Genomic DNA, 21,862 nt, shown 5'->3' with positions numbered 1-21,862 from the left:
AGGGGTTGAAAACAAAAACAGCATGAGTGCTCAACCGGCCACGTTGGCCCCTTTCAATAGATGCACCTTCTGCCACACAAAAGCACTGAGGGCTTTCTCGTCAAACTGCGCTCCCTCCTCACTGCTGGACGGAAATTTACAAAGCCAAAGATCTGCAGCCGTCATGAGTCCAGTGCTGAGGAAGACACTGGTTGCGTTAAGACTTTTTAGTGAAGTGATGAGGGAAGTCGCCCCTGCCAGTCAAGAGGGAACTGACGCCCACTGGGAGCTCTCAGGCTGGCTCCTGTGTCTTGTATGAAGCCAGTGTACATGGTGGCATGTGGCTGGGATTAAGAAATTTCACTGTGGATTAAAATCTTTCCAACGCCTCCATGGCCACTCGCTAAAAGAAAGAAAGGAGTCTGAAGTTCCACGAGAGATCCAGTGAGCCGTCTGGGTCCATGGTCTCAGTCAGCAGGTACGTTCAAAGACTTTGAGTTTGTTTTGAAGTTTTTGGATATCTTTCCATTTAGTTTTGTAACAGCACAGACGAGTTCACTGCTGCTTGGAAGAAAGCTGCTTAAACATTTAATGCAGTTTAGAGGTGAAATCTAATTGTAAAGAAGCTTCTTTCTCTAGTTTTTTCATCGTGGGTTCTATCAAAATCATTTTGCCAATTACGAAACAGAGTTCAAGTGCAAAGAAATTAAGGAACCCACTGATAATAGTGCTTCTGTAAAGTTTTATTAAGGCTTTAATAACTGGAAAACAAAAACAGAAGTAACACAAACAGCTTTCCCTGTTTGTCCAACAACAAAATGGTGTAACCTATTTAGTAGGTTAATTTAACTTTTGTTTCATCAGAAACCTCTTACTCTGGTAGACATGTTAACAACATTATAAAATATGTTACCAATAAGATTATTCTTAATGTGTGATAACCTTTATTCCAATAATATGTATTTCAGAAGTGTTAGAACCATGTTTTTAAAACAAGTGAGTTTCTTGACTCTGAGTTTTGATCTATTCAGTCAGTGGTTGTTATGTAAGGCTCAAAGTGGACCACGTGGTGCAAACTACACAGTACACACAGGTATAATAACTATTTAATATTTATGTGACTTTACTGAACTTTCCAGATCCTGTTATAGGTTTGTACAACTGTCATCCATTAATCATTTGAATATACAAATGCCTATTGCAATGTACCGGTCACTGCTGGTTGGGATTGGGGATTCTATACTTTTCTTATTGTTAACAAATTAAACTGGTTAAATTTAAACTAATTAAACTAAAACCTAGACTTTGTTAGTCCATCCCTCAATTCTTTCCATCTTCAGTACTCAGTGTGTGAAAGATTAATAATCTCCAAAAACAGCTACACAGTTATTTTGCAAATGTTACTCAGAGAGGAATAAACAGTGCATTTGTTGAAGATTATTTTTTACTGTTTTCAGCTGTGGATTAATAGATATTTAGTGCAGTACAGGGTGTTTACAGCAGCAAGACGGCAAATGTAGAACTGACAGTTAATGAAGAAACAGCGTAACAGTGTGACTCATCAATGTGTTCAATAGTTTTTTGGACATAATGAAGACAATTCTTGTTAAGATCAATTCATTGTTTAGTTTTTTTTTGGTAGTGGTGGACGTGGGGGGGTGGGGTAGGATTTTGTTGACAATAAGAAAAATATAGAAGGTACAGTGACACACACATCAGTAGAGAGACAGACCTAGTCAGGACAACACAAAAAATTCAAAACCATGTCGCCTTTAAAATGAATTAAATAATCAAATAATCAAATATGTAAAAATATTCAACACGTTTTTACATAGCCTGTTCAAGGCTCAAACGGTTGCTCTGTTCTTCTTCAGATTTCTTCCTTTATATTCCCCCAGTAAAGTTTTTTCCTTATCTGAACCTTGAGTTTAAGGATATTGGGTATTGTATGCTGTACAGATTGTGAAGCCCCATGAGTCAAATTTGTGATTTTGGATAACCTAACCTGACTGGTATTGGATAAGTTCCTGCTCTCAAGTACGTGGATAGAGCATTGGACTAATCTTGCATTTGTTCCCTGCAGCTCCAGGATGTTCCAGCTGCTCCAGGGTCACATCCAGCCGGCTGGACACCGAAGTTGCAAAACCCGCCTGGTCACCAAAGATGGGCGCTGCAACATTGAGTTTGGGAACATTGAATACGGTAACCACTTTGCGTACCTGGTGGACTTCTGGACCACCTTTGTGGAGATCCGCTGGCGCTTTGTTCTCCTCCTGTTTGTGGCTTCATTCACAGGAAGCTGGTTCATCTTCAGCCTGCTGTGGTACTGGATCGCAAAGAGCAATGGCGATCTGTCTGGACAGAACCGCACAGATGGACACGTCCAGTGTATAGACAATGTTAACGGCCTCACGACGGCATTCCTCTACTCCTTAGAGACCCAAACCACTATTGGCTATGGTGGTAGGGCGCTGACTGGGCACTGTGCTGGCACAGTGGCTCTAATTATCGTCCAGTCTCTGATCGGAGTCTTTATCAACTGCTTCATGTGTGGCATCATCCTGGCCAAGATCTCCTTACCCAAAAAAAGGGCAAAGACTGTCACCTTCAGCAGCACAGCTGTCATCTGTTTGAAGAAAGGCAGTCTGTGTCTCCTGATCAGAGTGGCCAACCTTCGAAAGACCTTACTGATCGGCAGCCAGATCTACGGCAAGCTGCTCAGGACAACAACCACACCAGACGGAGAGACCATCATTCTGGACCAGGTGGATGTTGACTTTATGGTTGATGCTGGCAAGGATAACTTGTTTTTTGTTTGCCCTCTGACTCTCTATCACGTGATTAACAGATCAAGCCCATTCTACGAGCTGTCAGCCGACAGCCTCCCCCAGCAGGACTTTGAGTTGGTGGTCTTTTTGGACGGGACATCCGAGTCCACCAGCTCCTCCTGTCAAGTCCGAACCTCCTACATCCCACAGGAGATTCAGTGGGGGTACACTTTTCTGCCCATCATCTCCCGCACCAAGACGGGAAAGTACCAGGTGGATTTCTCGAACTTTTCCAAAAGCGTCCGGGTCACCACGCCGCACTGCGTCCACTGCTTTGAAACCGACACGGACCAGAGAAATCACAACAGCCACAACCATCAGAAGATTGGGATTGACAATCTGGGGTTTCAGGTGATTGACATTCACGATTCTGTGGACATCACTAAGATGTGAATGAGCGGGAAAGGAACTCATTCTCAGACTGGAAGTAAATCATAGTAAAAGAGGATGTGGCACATGTGAAAGGTGTGAGAAGCAATGTGGATATTTCAAGTAAAGTTTCACTTTTAGTCAGAAATATTTGGTCACACTGCTGCTGCTTCTTCCAGTGAACATTTAAATTACTGTCGACTCTTTTGCTTTGAACAGCAAAAACATTTGAAGTCGTTAAACTGTCCGGATGAAAATTCAGACATGAGTGAGAGCTAAGCCGCTCATTTCAATCAAAGCATCGATGGGACTTTGTGACTTTGTCTAGGTAATGTGTGGAAGCTGGCGGAAGAGGGACTGAAGTTTTGACGTGGAGAAAATGAAAGGGGTAAAATACTGGATGTCACAGTGGGTACTTCTTGAAGGAGATTAGGGCCTGAGCCTGTTATAATGAAAAACTGTGCGCTACAATGGCTGTGGGAGGACAAAAAAGTAGGACAGGCCTTTTGAGTTTTCTTATTATTTCTACTAAAATGCTAACTGTACGCTATTTTTGTGTTGACACATTTTGTGTGCCTTGATAATTAGGAGACTGAACATAGCTGCTAAATGCAATGATTTTAATTGTGACCAGTCTACATTTTGTAGATTATACTGTGTTAACATTCAAACTTGTTCTCAGGGAACCTAACATCTTTAGCTGGAATAAACCTTTTTTTCACGATGAATTGGCTCCCTGCTATTCCTTTGCAGGTTTTTGATATCTTTTGGTCTTCTCCACACTGAGTATCTTACCAGAATGTGCTGCAGGAACATCAGGATTTGATTGTTGTAGTGTCTTCCCATTTTATGCAACTTTATACTGCTACTCCACCACATTTCAGAGGGAAATATTGCTTCTTTTATTTGACATTTATAGGTCCTAGTTATTTTACAGAGTAAGATTTTATGTACAGCAACATAAAACAAGATAACATGAGATGAAGACTGTTGATCCCACACAGGGAAAATGTCACAGCAGAAACAGAAGAGATAAATAACTTTGAAGAACTAGAATAATTCATGCAAGTACACCCAGAGGTGTAGTTAAAAAGTTTTGGTCCTATACATACGCAGTTGCTGTGGACCCCTTTCATGATTGATATTACTCTATTATGGCCTAACATACAATAAAATAGGCTACTTTATTTTAGTGTTGGTAAGCTCCTTTCAGTTGACACTGCAACAAATGATTTCTTGGAATAATAGTTGCCACTATATGAGCTCACCTTGTCTCACTTCCTCAGTAACATGACTAGTAGATGACGAGGGACCACTTCCCACTGCTCCACTCTCTGTGGCTGTATCTGAAAGCGAGGACCATGTGTTTATGATGGTAGGTAATACTGACAGATAATATTAAGTGACATTGTTGCTATGATGCTGATTAATTTTTGTGACGCAAAAATATATGCCCCAGGCTAACCTGACTGACTGCCTCCAAGCTACAGGACATATTGGTATTAATTTAAACCATAAATTAATGGTGTTAGCAAGTTGTGCCTAGAGGATTAACCTGTCAAATTTACCTGCTCATAGTATACCATATTGAAATTTTGAAGATCATATCTTTATACAGAATCAAATCTACCAAGAATGCACCAGTACAAACAAACAAACAAGGTAAGCTGATATATATCCTGAAATAAATGAAACTGAATTGTTTGAATAGACCAAAAATTAAACTGCAGCCAACTGGTAGGTCTATTTCTAGCATAATTAAACCATCTAAAAGTGAGAAATAGAACCATAAGATATATTTTAATCTACCTCATTAATCAGCACAATCTAAAAATTGATGGAACTTTTCTCCTCCTCAGTTCTTGTTTTACTTATCTTAATCCTTTGAAAAACCCTCTGGCATTAACATTTCTCTCTTTTTTTAAGCCCATTATGGACTCCGTTTTTAAGCTAGCGCTCAGTAAAGTGGCAAATGAATCTATATGAACATGATATGCTATCTTACTAGGAAAGGGGCTAAATTTAGCTTCAAAGTTGAACTGTTTCATTATGTTAGGCTTTGCTATGTAATGCTGATAGGTGCTGATTAACTTAGGGTACTAATGAATGTATGTTATAGATGCTATCCAAGCTAGCTGTATTTCTAGCTAAAGAACTACTGATATTAGCATAAACCTGTGTTAGCTACACTCACCTTTCGTTTGAAAGAAGTTTTTCAAAAGCTGTGTCCCCTCACGTTGGCTTTCGTTCCCTTTCTTTCCCTCTATTCTTTTTTGGCACCTTTAATTTGTCTTCTCGGGGACAATACGACTCAGGCTTTCCAATATCAACACACACTCGGCTCAATTAGCTGCGTTTATGTAGCGCAGCGGGCGGTTGGACTAAACCATTTTGCGCCTTTTGAGAGGGGTGTGAGGAGCCTCAGAGGGCCTCCACTATTCTTCCTTTTGAGAAGTTCAGTCTATCAACCGATTTATCAACTCAGTTTTAATATTTTCATGACAGTAATTACCAAGACATTTTTTTAAAAAATGCAAACAAAACACACTTTTCATTCCAGGTTTTTCAAGGGCTCCCTCCCCATCAGTCCCTCTTTCCCATCAATTAAGACTCCCAAGGGTACACCTGTATGAATCTACTGAAATTCAATGCACCTGTTCTGCTACAAATTCTACTTTTAATTTAGTTTATTATTAAGTTGTTTTTTTTTAATCATTTACTCATAAAATACAATAACTAAATAAAATGCAAGGACCCTGATTTCTTCATTCAGCATCACTGGAAAATTGATGGCTCATGGTCATACTTTCTTTTGACATTTCCTTCTCTCTTTTTTAAAGTAGATGTCGGAGTATAAAATGGTGGGAAAATGTAATTTTATTTCAGTTACTAGATTTGTGATTCATCCATTTAAGGGGTTGAATCAGCATTTCTCTGACCCATTCTCGACAAAAAACCCTGAAGTTATAAACTTCACAAAAGTTTTTCTGCTTCTGTTGTGTCTGATCTCATTAGATCAGACTGATGTGCTGTAATGTGGTTTCTATGAGGGTTTAAGAAGTAAATCAACACAAGATTACACATGGAGAAAGGTGCTGATATAGCTACAAGCTTAAAAGACTCATGCATGTTTACATGTTTAGGTCCAACAGAGACCGTGTTGTTCTCACTGTAGGGACTAAGGTCAGGTTAAAGGAGAATTAAGAGATTTCTAATGCAAATACACTGTATACATTGTTAGCAGGTATACAGAACACAGAAACTGCCTGCTGCTGCTCACACCGATGTTATCTTATAGGATTTATCAGCTTGTTTACAAACCAGATGTCTGTATGAGACAGGATGGTTACCTGGTGGTTAGTTAGCTGACAAAGTGGCATTTCTGTTTAGATGCTCAAACATCTGCAGCTGCTTACAGGAAATTCATTTGTCACGCACTGATACTCAAGATCTGTAGTTGTCTCACTGCATTACATATCAAAAAGTCAAATTAGACATGCAGTATACGATATGAAAACAGTATGTCATAAAATAAAAAAAACTTTTTAATCTGGGCTTTATTTTCCTTTTTTTGGAGGGGTGTGAATGATTGATAGGGACAAAACTCTTTGGACTGAGTGTAACTGGCAACTGCAAACAGCTGCTGCAATGTATTAGTATTAGTATTTTTTATGTATTACTATATTTGTACTTTTATTTGAAAAATATTTTCAGTATTAAAGGGTGTAAAAGTATTCAGGAAGAGGCAGTGGGTACTCATCCTAGTGATTCAAGTCTTGTATAATGTAAACACAACATACCTTTTGTTCTGTGCCACAGTTCCTGTCTGTCTCCACTATTATTACATAAAGGCTGTAAACAAATGCCATAAAAGTTCTTTTTAAAAAAAGGCTGTGACAGCTGGTCTGGCCACTAAAGACATCAAAGTGCTAATATGATTTACTGCAAAATATCATAATAAACAATTAATTCTGCTATAAAGATGTTTTTTCAAACTGTCCCAGTTCTGCCAGCAGTCTCTCTTTCATATGCTCAGGGATGTTTGAAAAGGTTCAGCCTACAAACTTTTGATGTTCCCACTTCTCCCCAGTGCCCCTGCAGTTTACTGATGGCAGCAGACAGCCGGCAACAAAACAGCCCCTGATACAATCATCCAGCGCTTCATGTTCTAGAGTGATGGACCTTGTTATTTAGCAGCAAGTTGTGTCTCTGAAGGTGTTCTAGCAGGGGAGTCAGGTTTAAGACTGGCTCTAAGATTTTCTGTCAGTTGAGGCAGAGACTTCTGAAATGGCTTTCATCCCATTTGGATTTACAGAGGCGAGTTAACTGGGCTTCATCTGCATAACAATGAACAGAACTGTTGAGACGGATTGGCACAGTGAGTCTGAAGCAGCTGAAAAGAAGAAGAAGAAAAAAAACAGATGGGGATGAGAGGACTGAGTGGAAGGTACAGCAGTGTCTGTTAATCTGGAAGAACCAAGGGCTGGTTCTCTGATAACAGTCACACTTTATCCTCCCCTCTATGTGATGGAGACAAGGTAAATATACAGCCCAGACTTTAGGATGAGTTCAATCAGAGTGACAAATGTATTTTATTGACAACTCCTGGATCCATGTGGGAAGCAAATGGAAAACAGTTCACATGTAAACTTGTTGTTTTAAGGTCACTTGAATGTTGGGAGTGTTGGCAGGACACACACTGTAGCAAGAAGAGATGTTATCCCACTGTAAGTCTTCTTCAATAATCATATTAGTAGACTGTTTTATATAAAGCTGAGCATGCATAAGGACTTTCCCAGCAGCCTCCATTTAACCCGCTGCAACCTGATTAATTAGGGTCAGAGAGGACGAATCAATCGCAGAACCTTTCTTAGAGTGTCACATCCTTCAGATTGATCGTGTTTAACACCACAGAGGCCTCATAGATAAACAGTGTTTGACACTTCTGCAATGATTTTGGATTTATACCAAAAACACTTGATACAAGAAGCTGTGTTACTTGTGTTACTTCCCTAAGATGTTAATTCATTTATCTTAACACAGAAGTGTTTTTACTGAGGCATTCTTGAGGTTTTCCATTGACAGATGATTGCCATGAGTCTTAGTTTTCTAATATACTGAGTACAAACTCCCATCTTCTGCCTTGAAGTCACACAAAAAGTTATTTATATGCACCTATATGCAATACAGAATCTGCCAGTCAACTGATATTTTAGGACTGAGGGAAGAAACAACATATTACCGCAGTGAAAATGAGCAACTTGCACTCAGAGACGACTATTATCGGACCTGCTTGCTGCGAGGCAACAGTGATAACCACTGAGCAGCTGTGCTGCCTTTTAATTAACTATTAAATGATTAATTAATTAACTTAGCTAATGGAGCCACCTTTCATTTAGGGCCCTGCTGTGTAATTACCACTGTGGTGCTTTCAATTTTAGCAGCTCATTCACCGCCTTCGGTTCCCAATACAACTGAAGCTGTGTCTGCCTGTTCGAAACAGGTTCTGTGGTTGTGTGACTTTTTATAAAACTGCACAAAAGAGCCAGATCTGACTGCACTCCACACCTCAGAGATGACCTAACAATAAAATAATGTGCAGTATGCTAACATGGACAGTTTTTTGACTGACTTTACAACTCCACAACAAGCCGACAGACACTGTACGTTATTTTATTGTCCTTTGGCTATAATGTTTGTCAAGAGCTACGTATTTATTCCTCTACCAGACAAAGAACAACATTAGCTTTGATTTTAGGTCATGTTTCTGTCCACTCGACATATACAACTTCAATATATAGTCTCTCTTTTTAATGCTGGTCTAGTCTGCACACCAATTCTTGACAAAAACATCTTGTTCTTTAGCTGCAATGTTTACTTAGTCAGCTAGTTGCTAACTGGCATTTGATGGTGTTTAAACAGTCTATTGGTGAAAACAGGTTAATGAGAGCAGTAGCAATACAGTAAATTTATAAAACTGCTGTAAGCAAAAGCAAACAATGAGCTGTTGGTGGTGCTAGATAAAAAGGCAGAGGCTGTGGATATGTGTACCAAACTTCATATCAAACCATCCACTGCAGCATTTCACTCAAAACTACAAATATCAATCTCATGGTGGTGCTATGAGTGGTGAGGAAATGTCAAAGGCTCACCAAAATCAGCAGGCTTCATCCTATGGGGACCATGAATATATGTACAAAATTCTAAGGCAGTCCATCCAATAGTTACTGAGATATTTAAATTTTAAGACCAGCTGTGATCCCTACAGCCACACCGCTAATGTGGCTAAAAAATAGCTTTAAAGGTGCTTTATGTAAGTTTTTGCTAATGCTACATAGCCAATGTTAGCATTATCAGCTGTTTACTTACTAGTGTAGAAGAAATGTTAACACAAATGGCAAATAGCAACACCAATGTTAACTCTTGTTTTGCTTCTATTTCTATCACTTCTTTACAACTAGTCATGCTAACATTGGCTATGAAGGGATAGCAAAAGATTACATAGAGCACATTTAAAGTGTAAGTCAAACAATGTAAGAGATTCTCCCAAAAAAAAGATGGATTCAAGTGAATGAAGCAGCTGTGTTTGCTTTTATTGGCTGCTAAATCCCAGATGTGAAAACTGCAGATATTTTTAATTTTTTATTTTTTTACATTTTGATTTCTCCAGCTTGTGAAAGCTTCAGAGACACAGCGGAGAAAATGTTGCACAACCTCCTTTCACACTATTGTTTTTGAAATTATGCCTCCGCTGCCTGGATTCAACACACACACACACACACACTCACACACCAGTTGTTGCTCATTGTGTTTCAGTAAATCAGATGTTCAGACAGCGCCTCAGTCGAGCAGCTGGTCGGCTGCCAGTGAAAATGTTCATCGCATTTATGGCTTAGCTGCTTCTCAACCACACACAGAGAGGCTGAGTATGGCCTAATGTACTTGATATAAATATTTTAGCATGATTTTTGCTCAGCTGCTTCCTACAGACCAGTTTGAAAATGTCCCAAAGGAAGCGCCTGAGGCTGTATATAATTTCCTTTTAAAACATATATAGTTTTTTTAAAATCAAAACATCTTTTCCACCCAAACGACTTGACTTACAAAGCCCTAATCAAACGCAGATTGCTCTGTATGGAACGTTTTTATTGGTTTTCGTCCCACTTCAGAGGACAGATGAGGTTGGTCACCTCACTGACAGTTAATGTCTGTGAACAGTCATGATTTCTGTCCCAGCTGGACCAGTTATAAGGACCAGTGACCTTCCAGTCACACACCTGCCGCCATTAAGATAAATGCTTTTATTCTTTTCCCATTTTAACAGTGATTGTGTCAGTAAATCTAAACTAATGCGACAATCAGCCTCGAGCTTTTACTTTTATTGTCTGCCTTACAAAAAAAAGGGGGGAATTAATGGGCAGGTTTACTGGTGATGGATTTGACTTCTTCCCCTCTGTCTTTATTGTCATTTAAATCTTGGCTGGCAGACATGGTGGACGTCAACCACAGCTACGCGTACATTCAGGAATCACCCCCGTGTAACCGAGCCTCTGAGGTCTGGACTTATGGAGGGCTGCGCTCACCGCTGTACGGTCAGTAAATCCCTCCAAATTGAAGGGCTGGCTGCTTGTTAAACTGCAGCGCCTCGTCGTCTGATTCTACATGTGTTAACTACAAAAGATGTGGAGGATTTGGAGTTGTTTTAAGGCACCTCTGATGGAGAAGCACTCCCTAAGAACATCAGTGGAGTCCCCCTTTAAGGATCTCAGGACCCCCCCTGAAACCAGTGGTGGGCTGTCAAGGCCCTCTGCTGACTGTCACAATCACTGAATTATATTTTTATACATGTTTTTCCATTAATACTACGTCTGTCAAACTGTTCCTAATAGTCTATTTTCATAACTTTCCTCTTGGTTTTGCTGCTTCCAATACAGTCTGTTTATGTTACAGCTTTTATCCAATCAGAATTCAGCACCGTGTTGCCAAGGTAACAGAAATCTGCCTTGAGGCCTTCAGAATGTCCTTTGGTTGGACGGTCAGAGATCAGACTGGTCAGAGCTAGCAAACCGCCACTACCGCTACTAGCACAAGCTAAAACAAGTTAGCGTAGCTTTAATCGCTGTTTTCTCAACCCACAATGGCTGAAGGACGAGGAAAAGTTCAATGACTCTGTTGTAGAGGTTTATCTGTGCATCTCAATAGTAAGTAATTTTCTATCGATATGGAAGCTAACACTGAAAGTCGAGTCTGGCCAGTCGCACTTCTCGGATAAGATTTAATTCGCTTTAGGGCTGAAAATGTTGCACGACAGAAGCAGTTTTTTGATCTGTCTGTTTCGCATTTTAATTATATTTTATTGTCTAGATCTTTGTCATTTTATTAGTTAATACTGATGGTTACCTATTACTTTTTATTACTAACTTTAGTAATGGAATTTATTCTGGCTACATGACATGTCTGTTTCTGTACATTGTTCATCACTGCCTGAAACACACACTGGGAACCTCTATTTCTTTGCTCCTTCACAGTATTTTGATTTAACTGAACTTTGTGTTTTTTTCTGCTTCCTCTGCTTAGCTCTGAGGTATATTTGACTCCTCCTGTGTATTTGTAACCTACTTACACAGCACATAAATAAGGATTTATTTCCAGCTCTTAGTTTAAACATTGTTGACAGAGTCTATCCACACAGAAGTTGTTGCATTATATCATGGCTGATAAGTACAGCCCGGCCTATCCATCATATCATCTGTGGACTGCAACACTTCCATCTTTAACAAGCCTCCCCCACCCCCTTCCCTCACTGTGGCCTGGAAAATATAAAAGCTCTATAGATCATCTCGTGCAATTATTTTGACTCGGAAAGTAGCCGTCACAGCACATTAAAGCCATGTGTTGTGCGGCACAAAGCCTGCTGCTCCAAAACAGACACGAGTGACAACATGTATTCAGGGATCACAGCACTGATGTTTTGTGAGTTAACTGTAAAAACATCTTCTGTTCCTCGACATCCTCCCATCATACAAACACTGCACACATTTTCCCAAAGACCCCCGAGAGTCTTTGTGCCCGATAACATGAATTAATGATGGTTACTGTGAGCATAAGAAGCATTTTAACCACCAGTTGGGCCTTATTGTGACATGCTTTTTCACATGCAAGTCATTCAGTGTGAGGAGTTCAACCGTTTTATGCCCATTTTTTTTTGCTGTAAACCCACAAACAATTTACATATGAGGCCTCTGCAGTTGAGTTAACCATCAGTTTAACTGGAAAAGACTTTAAAAACGGAGAATACCAGCCAGAGATTCTTACAAGCTGGCATTTTCCTTCCTTCGAGAGGTTTTGACGGCCACGTGCATCCAGCCACACATACTGTACACACGAGCCGATGAAATGAGCTGACTTGGATATTATTAGCTCATCTTCACTCACTGCAGCGCTGATCGGCTTTGACATCGCTCATAATCATCTGGTACGAAACGCCTGCAGCCAAGGCTCCTTCATCTGAGAGGCTCTGCGACGCAGATCATCTCAAATGTTTGAGGGCGAGTGGCCACACTTCATTTTAATTTAAATTCTGAAAGCAACATTCATTTATCTGTTTTATTACCGTCTCTCTCTCTCTTTGTGAGAAGGCTGCTGGGAGAAGTCTCTGATAGAAAAAGAGACACACGATATAACAGACTGGACGAACAAAAACCACAGTCGCAGAGAAACAAGCACTTTACATTTTTGAGGATATTTCAGACACATGAAGTGTCCGATCTTACATGAATCATCATCCGGCCTGAATAAAAATACATTTTGGTTGAGGTGGACTCAAACACAGCACTGCTACAAAAACAAAATCACTTTATTTTACAGGTGTTTTCCAGCTAATTTCCTGGAAACTTACTTTGCATAAATTTCCAGGAAATTATGGGATCAGTAAAATAAAGCGAGCAGTAACAGCATTACAACCTTCAGTTGGTCAAATCTCAAAGCAACGATGGAATGTCGAAGGTGATTTTGGTGTCATTGTTAAGGTCATGCACCTGTAAAGATGTGTGAATGGGGGTGGTCGGGTGGCGGTGTGGGTGGAGGTCAACATGAGATCCATGGGTACGAGGTCCCCGGGTCCATCTGTGCTACAGGTTCAGAAGCGGCACTGCATTTTTTTTGTTTTTCCTCTAAAGACCCTGAGTGGACACACAACTGCATGTTTTGGTTTGGAGCCAGTGCCCAGTTACATCAGTCTATATGTCTGTGCTTTAAATATGAAGCTCCTGCCGTTAGCTTAGCTTAGCATAAAGACTTTCTGGAGTCTTTCCTCACACAATCTTACACAAAATGGCTAAAAAAAGCAGTTTTCAGCTTCTTAAATGTAAAGATTTCCTCCTGTTCTCAGTTTTACATCATACTGAACTGAATATCTTCGGGATTCGAACTGCTGTTTGGACAAAACAAGACGTCTGAAGACATCACGCTGAACGTTTTTCACTATTTTTTGATGCTTTAATAGACGAAATGATTAATCGACTGAGAAAATAATTGTTAGTTGCAGCCCTAAAGCAGGGCAGTTACTGTGCTGTAAAACCACAACGCTTCCTTATCTACACTTTTGTTTTTTGTACAGATTAAACAGACAAGATAAAACGTGTTAATCAGTGAGCTTTGGAGGTGTGGGTGTGTGGATTTTCTCCGTCTCCTGGTTCTAACTTCATATTTACTGCACAGACGTGTGATTAATCTTTTCTTAAAAATGTGGATCAATTCCTTTGAGGGTTTTGTAAGAAGATCTCAAACAGATTAGTAAAGGAAGTTAAAATACTGAGTGATTTCTCAAATCTTGATAACACATCAGACTCTTTTTTTGTGTTGCTGAATTAATCGTGTGCACATTAAAAAGGCGAGAAGTGTCCATAAGTCAAACCCTGTGGTTGAAGGCAGGAAATTAAATAAAAGTTTTCATACAAAAAAAGTAAAAACAATAAAAAGGTCAAGTAAAAACTGGACTAAAAGAAAAGATACAGGTAAAAGATGAGTCCAAATGTAACACCCAGTTTGAAGAAAAACAAAGAAACAAAGAATAAGAAAGCCTCCACTGGGTTTTACCGGTTAAAAAAACTTTTTTTTGGCACATTAAGATCTTGTTCACCAATAAAAACAGGTACCTTTAGTGTATTTTCATCAGTTGCACCAACACTGTAACTGCTGAGATCTGTGAACACAGCGACACGACGCTACAAGAAGTTCAACTGGACCAGAAACACAGGATATAAATGTGAATACTGCTTGTTTTTGTTTTTGCCCCGTCTGACTCTTTTTTGTTTGCAGCTTTTATCCACAATAAACAGGAACACCAAAATCAAAACAAAGCAGACACACAGATACACACAAACAGAACAAAAGGTAGCACACAGCTCGTTAGATCGCCACACTGTCGCACAAAAGCTGCTTTTCTTTAAGATTTGAAACAAATAGCTGATTCAGAAGATTAATCAACAACTATCTGCACAAAATTCAGTTTTCTTTAAGTTTCACAAATGTGAATATCTGCTGGTTTTCTCAGACTTCCATGATGCAAAGGTGAAAAAACCTTTTAAACGTGTTCAGCTCAGGCTCTGGGAAACTCTGGGTTTTATAGACCAAACAATCGGTGGATTAATTGAGAATACCAGCGGCAGATTAATCGAGAAAGAATGAAGACAGTCCAGGTTAGCAGGTTGGTTTGGTAGCTTTAGTTTCTTCAGAGGCTCTTTAGCCACTGATGAGCAGCTGGTGCTACAATACTGTGACCTGAGATACAAGGACGAGGGCAGGAGTTTAAGATATAATACCACATAAATTCTGCATCTCCTGGCAGTTTCACGTCTTTTTAGCGACATAGCTGCGTTTACAGACCTCAGCAGTCGACTTTCTGAGCGTTATTAGACAGAAAACAATGAGATGTGACCCAAAAAAATGGAGCTACCCTTTAAAGAAATCCTCAAAACCTTGAAATCCATTTACAGCTCTCGCTTAATTAAAGAATCTCCTACGAAAAACAACATAAGTTAAATTAGAACAACTCTTTCTTTACAATAGAAATCTAACATCTAAGAATATTTCCTTAAAGATTCTTTATGCAGCTGGGCACTGGCCTGCAAAAAAAGGCATTTTCATGTACTTTGTCAAGCTGTAGTAAGCATGCACTTATATGAGTTATTGATGAGTAAGATGTATGTTCAAGAGCAGAACCATAATAACTACAATCCAGAGCTTTTCCCTTTTTAAATGCTGAGGGATGGATAATGAGAGAAAAGGAAGAGCGAAATGAGGAAGAACCTCCTTATATCCGACTGTGGGCTTTTTTGCAGAGCGCTGGTTTTTCTCATAGAGATTAAATTCCCCCTCACTCTGCGTCTCAGTTCAGGGGGGGTTAGGGAGAGAAATTAAAAAAACAACAACCAAAAAAAAAGCACTGGGCTGCCTTGAAAAGGAGAAGCAGCTCTTCATTTAGCACGGTAAACAAGAAGCTTTGAAGTCAGCCATTTAAAACAGGATTTACATGAATAAATAAATCACTCACTGGTGTGTGAGCCGCAAACACTGTTCGTGAAATCATCGCACAAGAAGGCAGAAGGCTTTGGGTAATCGTCTGTGACGCTAACACACATGACACCGCGAATATTATATTGACAGGTTATAGCCTGGGAATGATTAATAAATACCACCTGCGTCTGCTTAACAGTGTGTCTTTGTTTAAACTTTGCTCTGCGATGATCTAATATCAGCAGTCAGTATCTCGGGAAACGGAGCCAAGTATGAAATGTCTTTGCCTCGTCTGGATGGATGGAAAAAAACAAGAGCGAGAGTTTATATTAAACACCACTTTATTTCCGTCATCATTCATTGTGAGTGATGACTCCTGGCGTCTCTCAAAGCCTCTCGCTGTCCTCAAGCTGTGTGAATGAACAATAAGATGCTTTTCTTTTTTCCTTTTTCGATTTTAAAGATGTGCTTCACAACCGTGTGCTTCACGTCCCTCAGTGTGAAGTATAAAAAAATAAAAATAACAATAAAAACGCTCACGGCTTCCAGTAGGGATGGGGCTCGATAGCATTTCATCGGATTCAAATCCACAATCTGAATCCTTCTGAATCCCTTATCACATCTCATTTTATCTCATGTAAGTCAATAAAAAACTAAAAGCTCAAAAACGTTTAATCACCTTCTGTTGACTGAGGAGACGCTGCAGTTTTCTATCTAATTAACCTGAGCAGCAGAATATATATGAAACATTAATCAAGTGTTTCTTCACCAGCTAATTACTCTAAATACTAACGCTGCTGCCTATAGACGAATCCAGGGGGTGAGCACAAGTAGAGCTGCTGTTACTGTGGCGGCAAATTCAACATTTTGTATGATTTGTACATGAAATATTAAATTTTTCAAGAGCCCCTGCCAAGAAATCCATCCAGGAGATCCTGTAGAATCTGTTATATGTTGAATTACAGTCAGTAAATGATGTTAAAAAGAAAGTTTTAACGTGCAAAACTTCAGTTTTAACAAGAAGTCTTTCCACTTTTAAAGTAAATTCAGTATTTTATTCAATTAATGCTTTTCTTCTGATTCTGATGACTATAAATAATGTATATAAAGATGGACGACGTGTTTCCACTTCCTCTCACTGGACATAAGCTGCCATTTTGTGCCGGTGACATCATCTGGAGACGGAGGCAGCGCAGTAGTGATTGGGTGGTGGAGCCAAAGTCCCGCCCACCCGATCACAGCTGTCAATCATGACGTCACAGCCACTTTTTATAGCATCAAATAACTAATTAAAACCAGACCTAGAGGTAAAATAAAAACTGCTATGAGAACCTCCTAAAATGACAGAAACAGTCTTTGAGAACTGGCTGCAGCCAGCCACCATTCACCCCATTCATCCATTATCTCCACCGCTCATCCTTAAAGGTAAAAGGCTGGAGCCAATCCCAGCTGACATACAGTCACTGATTACAGATGAGATAGTGAATACTTCCTGCCACAGTGGAGGTCGGACAGAAGTGGTGAGTTAATGTCATTCTTTCTGCCTGAGTCATAAGAACCGATTTCAGACTAATGTTGTGAAGCTGAGAAACTTCCACATTTACACAGATGGACAATCATCTGTGGGAGGAGGAGGACTCAGCTGTGTAAATGTTCCACTCTGCCACTGCAGTAATGACAGCACACGTATGGCGACACATAAAACAGCCGCTGGATTCGTCTATAAAACCTCTTTTTTTTCTTTATCTAAGCAGCTATGCTCTTTGCTACCAGAAACAAAATAATATTTGCTGCTCTCTCAGTGTGAAACCCTCTGAATTTAGATGTAAAACTGCAGAATGTGGTGAATTAAAATCACTGCTGCAGAAACTGTGCTCTCTGTTGATGTTTTGAGGTATTTTAGAATTATTTATCTTAAGTTTCGGACGGCTCTTGTGTTGTTTTGGGCTGCTGAAACCTTTTAATGCTTGTATTAGATACGTCATTCATGATTTTAAAATTGTATTTCTGTTTAATTCTGATTTTGTGGCATATTTTGTCTGGTTTTACATGAATACCTGCACCAAACACAATCACAAAAACCTATTGTTTCCGACTGTTACACTTCACTCTGTTCCTGTTGTGTTGTTTTGCCACCGCAGAAGGAAGTTATGATGATGTTTAACGACTGATAAACTCATCTCTGCTCTCACTGCTTCCTTCTCTCTGTATGTTTTCTGTTGCTCTTCACTGATGAAAAAGAACAAAGCGAGATAAAGGGCTTTGTTAGCGTCGGAGCTTAACGAATCAGAGTGTTTCACCGGATCCAAAATGGCTACCGAGACCCATCCCCGGTCGTCCCTGCCGCCTCTCTGCCTCTGCTCTGCTCGTTTCCCTCTGATGGTTGCATTTGTGTGTCATGGATGGAGAACAGAAACGGGCGTCTGCAGCGCTGCCTGTCTCTGGATCAGTCTTTGCTTACATGATTGTGACAGCCACTGTTTGGTTCCACGTCTCGGAAGACCTCTCAAACCGGCTTTTTTTTTTTTTTCTTTTTCCCTCATCCTCCTCCTCCTCCACCTCATCCTCCTCCTCCCCTCGCGGAGTTTTATCGGTACGGCGGCTCGGGCTGTTGAGGGTTGGGCCTGTAAAGCTGCTGCACCCTCACCGGCCGCCCGTTCGCCGGCCAGCCCCCCGATAGCTGTCCGATGACCCTGAGGCCGACCGGCTGGCCGTGTCCTGGAAGCGGGGTGCTGGGGCTGAGGATGTGGGTCTGTCCCAGCTGGGGTTCTGGTGGAGGGGTGCTACTAATTTGATGGGCCGGAGCCGAGGCAGGGGGAGACACGGGGTAATGAGGGAGGAGGATGGCCGGCGTGAGGCCGTAGCGTACCTGGAACACCCTTAAAGGTCCCTGCGCTACGAAGCCGTTGGGCCGCTGAGGCTCCGGCGGCTGCTCCGAGTCCTTCTTCACCTCGGGGACTTTGCTCTCCTCCGCTCGCTTGGTTTTGCCCGGCTGCCGCTTGGCTTGGGCGATCTCCTGCATCTTCTCCGCTTGCGCCCGACGGATGTGATACGTCTTCCTGGAGCTTTGAAAGGAGTCCAGGAACTCATCCAGGCTTACGTTTCCCTCCATGAACTTCTCCAGCAGCTCCTGTGAAAACCCGGGGCAGACAAACAAAACCGGCATCAGCAGACAGGACAACACACAAAGGGAGGTCCAACCGCGGGGGAGCCGTTCAAACAAACTCCTCTAAGTATAAAGAGGATTTAATCAGCTCTGGGATGTTTACCCATGAACTTTGGCACAGTTTGTCGGCTACAATATTTCACTGTAGAACATTTTACAGAGCTAACAATGGCCCATGTGCAGCAACTGTTACATTTGGCAGAGCCTGAAAGCCGTGTGATCCGTCTCTGTACGTGTTCCCAGGATGTGAGAAGCCTGGTCTGAGCCTCGTCTGGTTGAGAGCAGAAGTTATATTTGTGAAGTAAATCACAGTTAATTGTTTTAAAGCCAAATCTGATTCAGTTTTACACAGGAAAGGGACCGAAACCCAGAGACTTATTCGCATTTTGGTCGTTTTATTACATCCTGCATGTTCACGTGGGGAAAAAAGTGTCGCCAAGATTCAGGTTTTTAAGAGTTTTTCACCACCACATTGTGCACAATTAACCAGTGGGGACAATTAGGTCTACAATTATAGATTAACTACATGAATTTATTGACATTTGTATCACGTTTTAACACAATTAATCAAATAACATGACCTTGGAGAAGCAGTAGCAGTTTTTGCTTAAATCAATTAGTTGATTAGCCTCCTGCAGCAAATCCACTCACAACAGTCTCACTTTAGTTATAGGTACAACGTCTCCTGACAACGTGCCAGAGAAACAGTTACGCTCGCTACATGATATGTCAAAGATCAGGTTACTGTAACAGTGAGAAACTCTTCTAGATGACTCAGATGAAAACTTTCTCAATTAATCAATTCTTTGATCTAAAGTGATGTTTTCAACTGTTCAAGACCCCAAACACCTTCAGTTTATTACACAGAAAAGTAAATTCTCACACCTGAGACACTGGAAATGTAAAACGTTCAAATGTTCATTTGATTTAAAATAAAATCTCAAATCAGGTGTAAATTGTTTTAATACTGGTGTATAGATCTGTTTTACACTGTCTTGTTTCAGTATGCTTGTATTCGCTTCAAGAAAACTGGGAATAAATCAACAAATAGCTGAGCTCTTATTTGATTTAAATAATAAGGCTTGGTGTTATTCTATATTTTTAGTGTCAATAAATCTCATGAAAACACCAAATGTGTTAGTCTGTCTCTAAACACTGCCTGACTTCCCCTTCCTCTGCCTGTGGCTCTCAGCCTCAAGCTGATTTATTCAGACTAAATCTTTAAAAAAAAAAAAAACACCTTAACAATGTGTAGTTTCACTTTATAAAAAGGCTCAGTAATTTTCTACAACAACTGGGCACTGTTGTTTTTAGCAAACATCAGTGAAACAGGATTAAAAAAAACATTTGTTGGGGACTATTTTCAGCTGCGGATGAATACACATTTACCGCAGATTCACTGACAGTAAGAAAAACACACAACATCACCATTTATCCTTAAAGAAAAGTCGCTTTGAGGGTTAAATCTGAGACCAAATGTTATGTCTCCGTCACTGTCACTTGCTCCTGGTCAGCTGTATCATGTGACTGGTGGAGTTTCTGGTTTATTAGCTCTCCTCCCACTGTGTCTTCCCGCCCCACTGAGACGTGCGAGCTTCTCCATCTGGTGTGGACGCCGCTAAATAACCTCAGGTCGCAGTGAATTTATCGGCCTAGCTGCCAATACGCTGCAGCTGTTCCAGGCCGAGCTTATTTATTTGCATGCAGGGGTTATACAAACACTGTTTCTGCGAGCGTGTGAAATGAAATAAAAATGAAGCAGAAATCTGCAGCTGAATCTCGGTCGACGTTGGTTAACATTAAACTTGCAGCTTCTCTTTGGGTCCAAACCATGACTGGATCTTTAATCTTCAGACATTAACTTCTTTCTTCAGGGTTTTGACACAAGCCTGACGCCTCATGAGATGTTTCTCTCTCAGTGCAAGAATGTTACTCAAATATAGAAGAAGTAGCTTATTAAGAGTTTGTACTTCAGCTGATTTTCACCTGGTTAATATTGGCATTTATGGAGGAGAATAAATGGCAAGTGCAGCCGGGACAATTGGTCAATTAACTGTCAATTAATTTAGCTCAAAGATACCAAACATTTACTGCCTCCAGCTTCTCAAATGTCACTTTTGTTTGTTTTATGTGACAGGAAACTGAGTATATTTGGGTTTTTGGACTGTTGGTCGGACATAACAAGACATTTTAACTCATCACCTTTGGGCATTTTTCACAATATCCTGACATTTCATAGACAAAATGATTAATTGAGAAAATGTTCAGAAGATTAATCAACAATGAAAGTAACTGAACCATAGCTGCAGACCCAGATCTGCAATCTGTTCATATCAAACCCAGTTTTTGATACTATTTATGGCTGGCATTTGTTCTGCTTCAGCCACTGATTGTATTTACACTCATTAGTTACCTCTCCACAGAGTAGTTTGTTTTGTCAGAGCAGAGTCTGTTATTTCAGACTGGATTCAAATGGTCTGCTCATGTACTGGGAATTCAAAAGGCTTATGCTGGATGAAATTTGGCAAAACAAGATCTGGTCTTGCACACAATTTCTGCACATGCACAAATGTTGTGTTTAGATGTAATCTAGATGGGCGATGTACGATATCAGTATACAAATCCAATTTGTTACTGTGTATATAGTCCTATATTGTTTTAAAAATGTATATATTGTCTTGTTTATGTCTTGTTACTAATATTTATTCCTTCTTATATGGATCTTTTTCTATTTTGCTATCCCTGTTTGCTGCTGCAACAATGTAAAGATTATCTTATCTTAAAAGTCTTCAGCGATTTATAAAGAAGATGTCAAACTTTCATTATGCAATGCAAACTTATAGACGAGTTACCTGACTTCTTCTGCTGCATTTCTAAAATTTAGCACATTTAATCTAAAAACATTTACTTTCAAACTGAACTCTGGCACCTCTCTTATTAAAATATTTGTAGCAATACCAGGAGTGACCACAGGTGTCGCCAAATCAACCTCAACTGAAATTCT

The 21,862-nt window shown here is 40.2% G+C and overlaps 2 protein-coding genes across 3 annotated transcripts in view; one reads left to right on the top strand and one right to left on the bottom strand.

The window, feature by feature from the left end:
- On the top strand, window positions 1-3,917 carry LOC108893442 (ATP-sensitive inward rectifier potassium channel 1-like). Its single transcript, XM_018691471.2, has 2 exons — window positions 1-457; window positions 2,063-3,917. The coding sequence occupies exons 1-2, from the start codon at window positions 441-443 to the stop codon at window positions 3,198-3,200; spliced, it is 1,155 nt and encodes a 384-aa protein (XP_018546987.1). The 5' UTR covers window positions 1-440; the 3' UTR covers window positions 3,201-3,917.
- A 3,823-nt stretch (window positions 3,918-7,740) lies between these two features.
- vps37d (VPS37D subunit of ESCRT-I) overlaps window positions 7,741-21,862 on the bottom strand; it is a 37,431-nt gene continuing 23,309 nt past the window's right edge. For both annotated transcript variants that reach the window (XM_018691472.2, XM_051078395.1), the window contains exon 4: window positions 7,741-18,822. In XM_018691472.2, the coding sequence (XP_018546988.1) occupies window positions 18,280-18,822 (543 nt within the window). In that variant the 3' untranslated portion in view covers window positions 7,741-18,279. The remainder of the gene's footprint in view (window positions 18,823-21,862) is intronic.

Source organism: Lates calcarifer, linkage group LG20 (genome assembly GCF_001640805.2).
Source record: "Lates calcarifer isolate ASB-BC8 linkage group LG20, TLL_Latcal_v3, whole genome shotgun sequence".
Taxonomy (NCBI): domain Eukaryota; kingdom Metazoa; phylum Chordata; class Actinopteri; family Centropomidae; genus Lates; species Lates calcarifer.
This window is presented reverse-complemented; position numbering and strand designations above follow the sequence as displayed.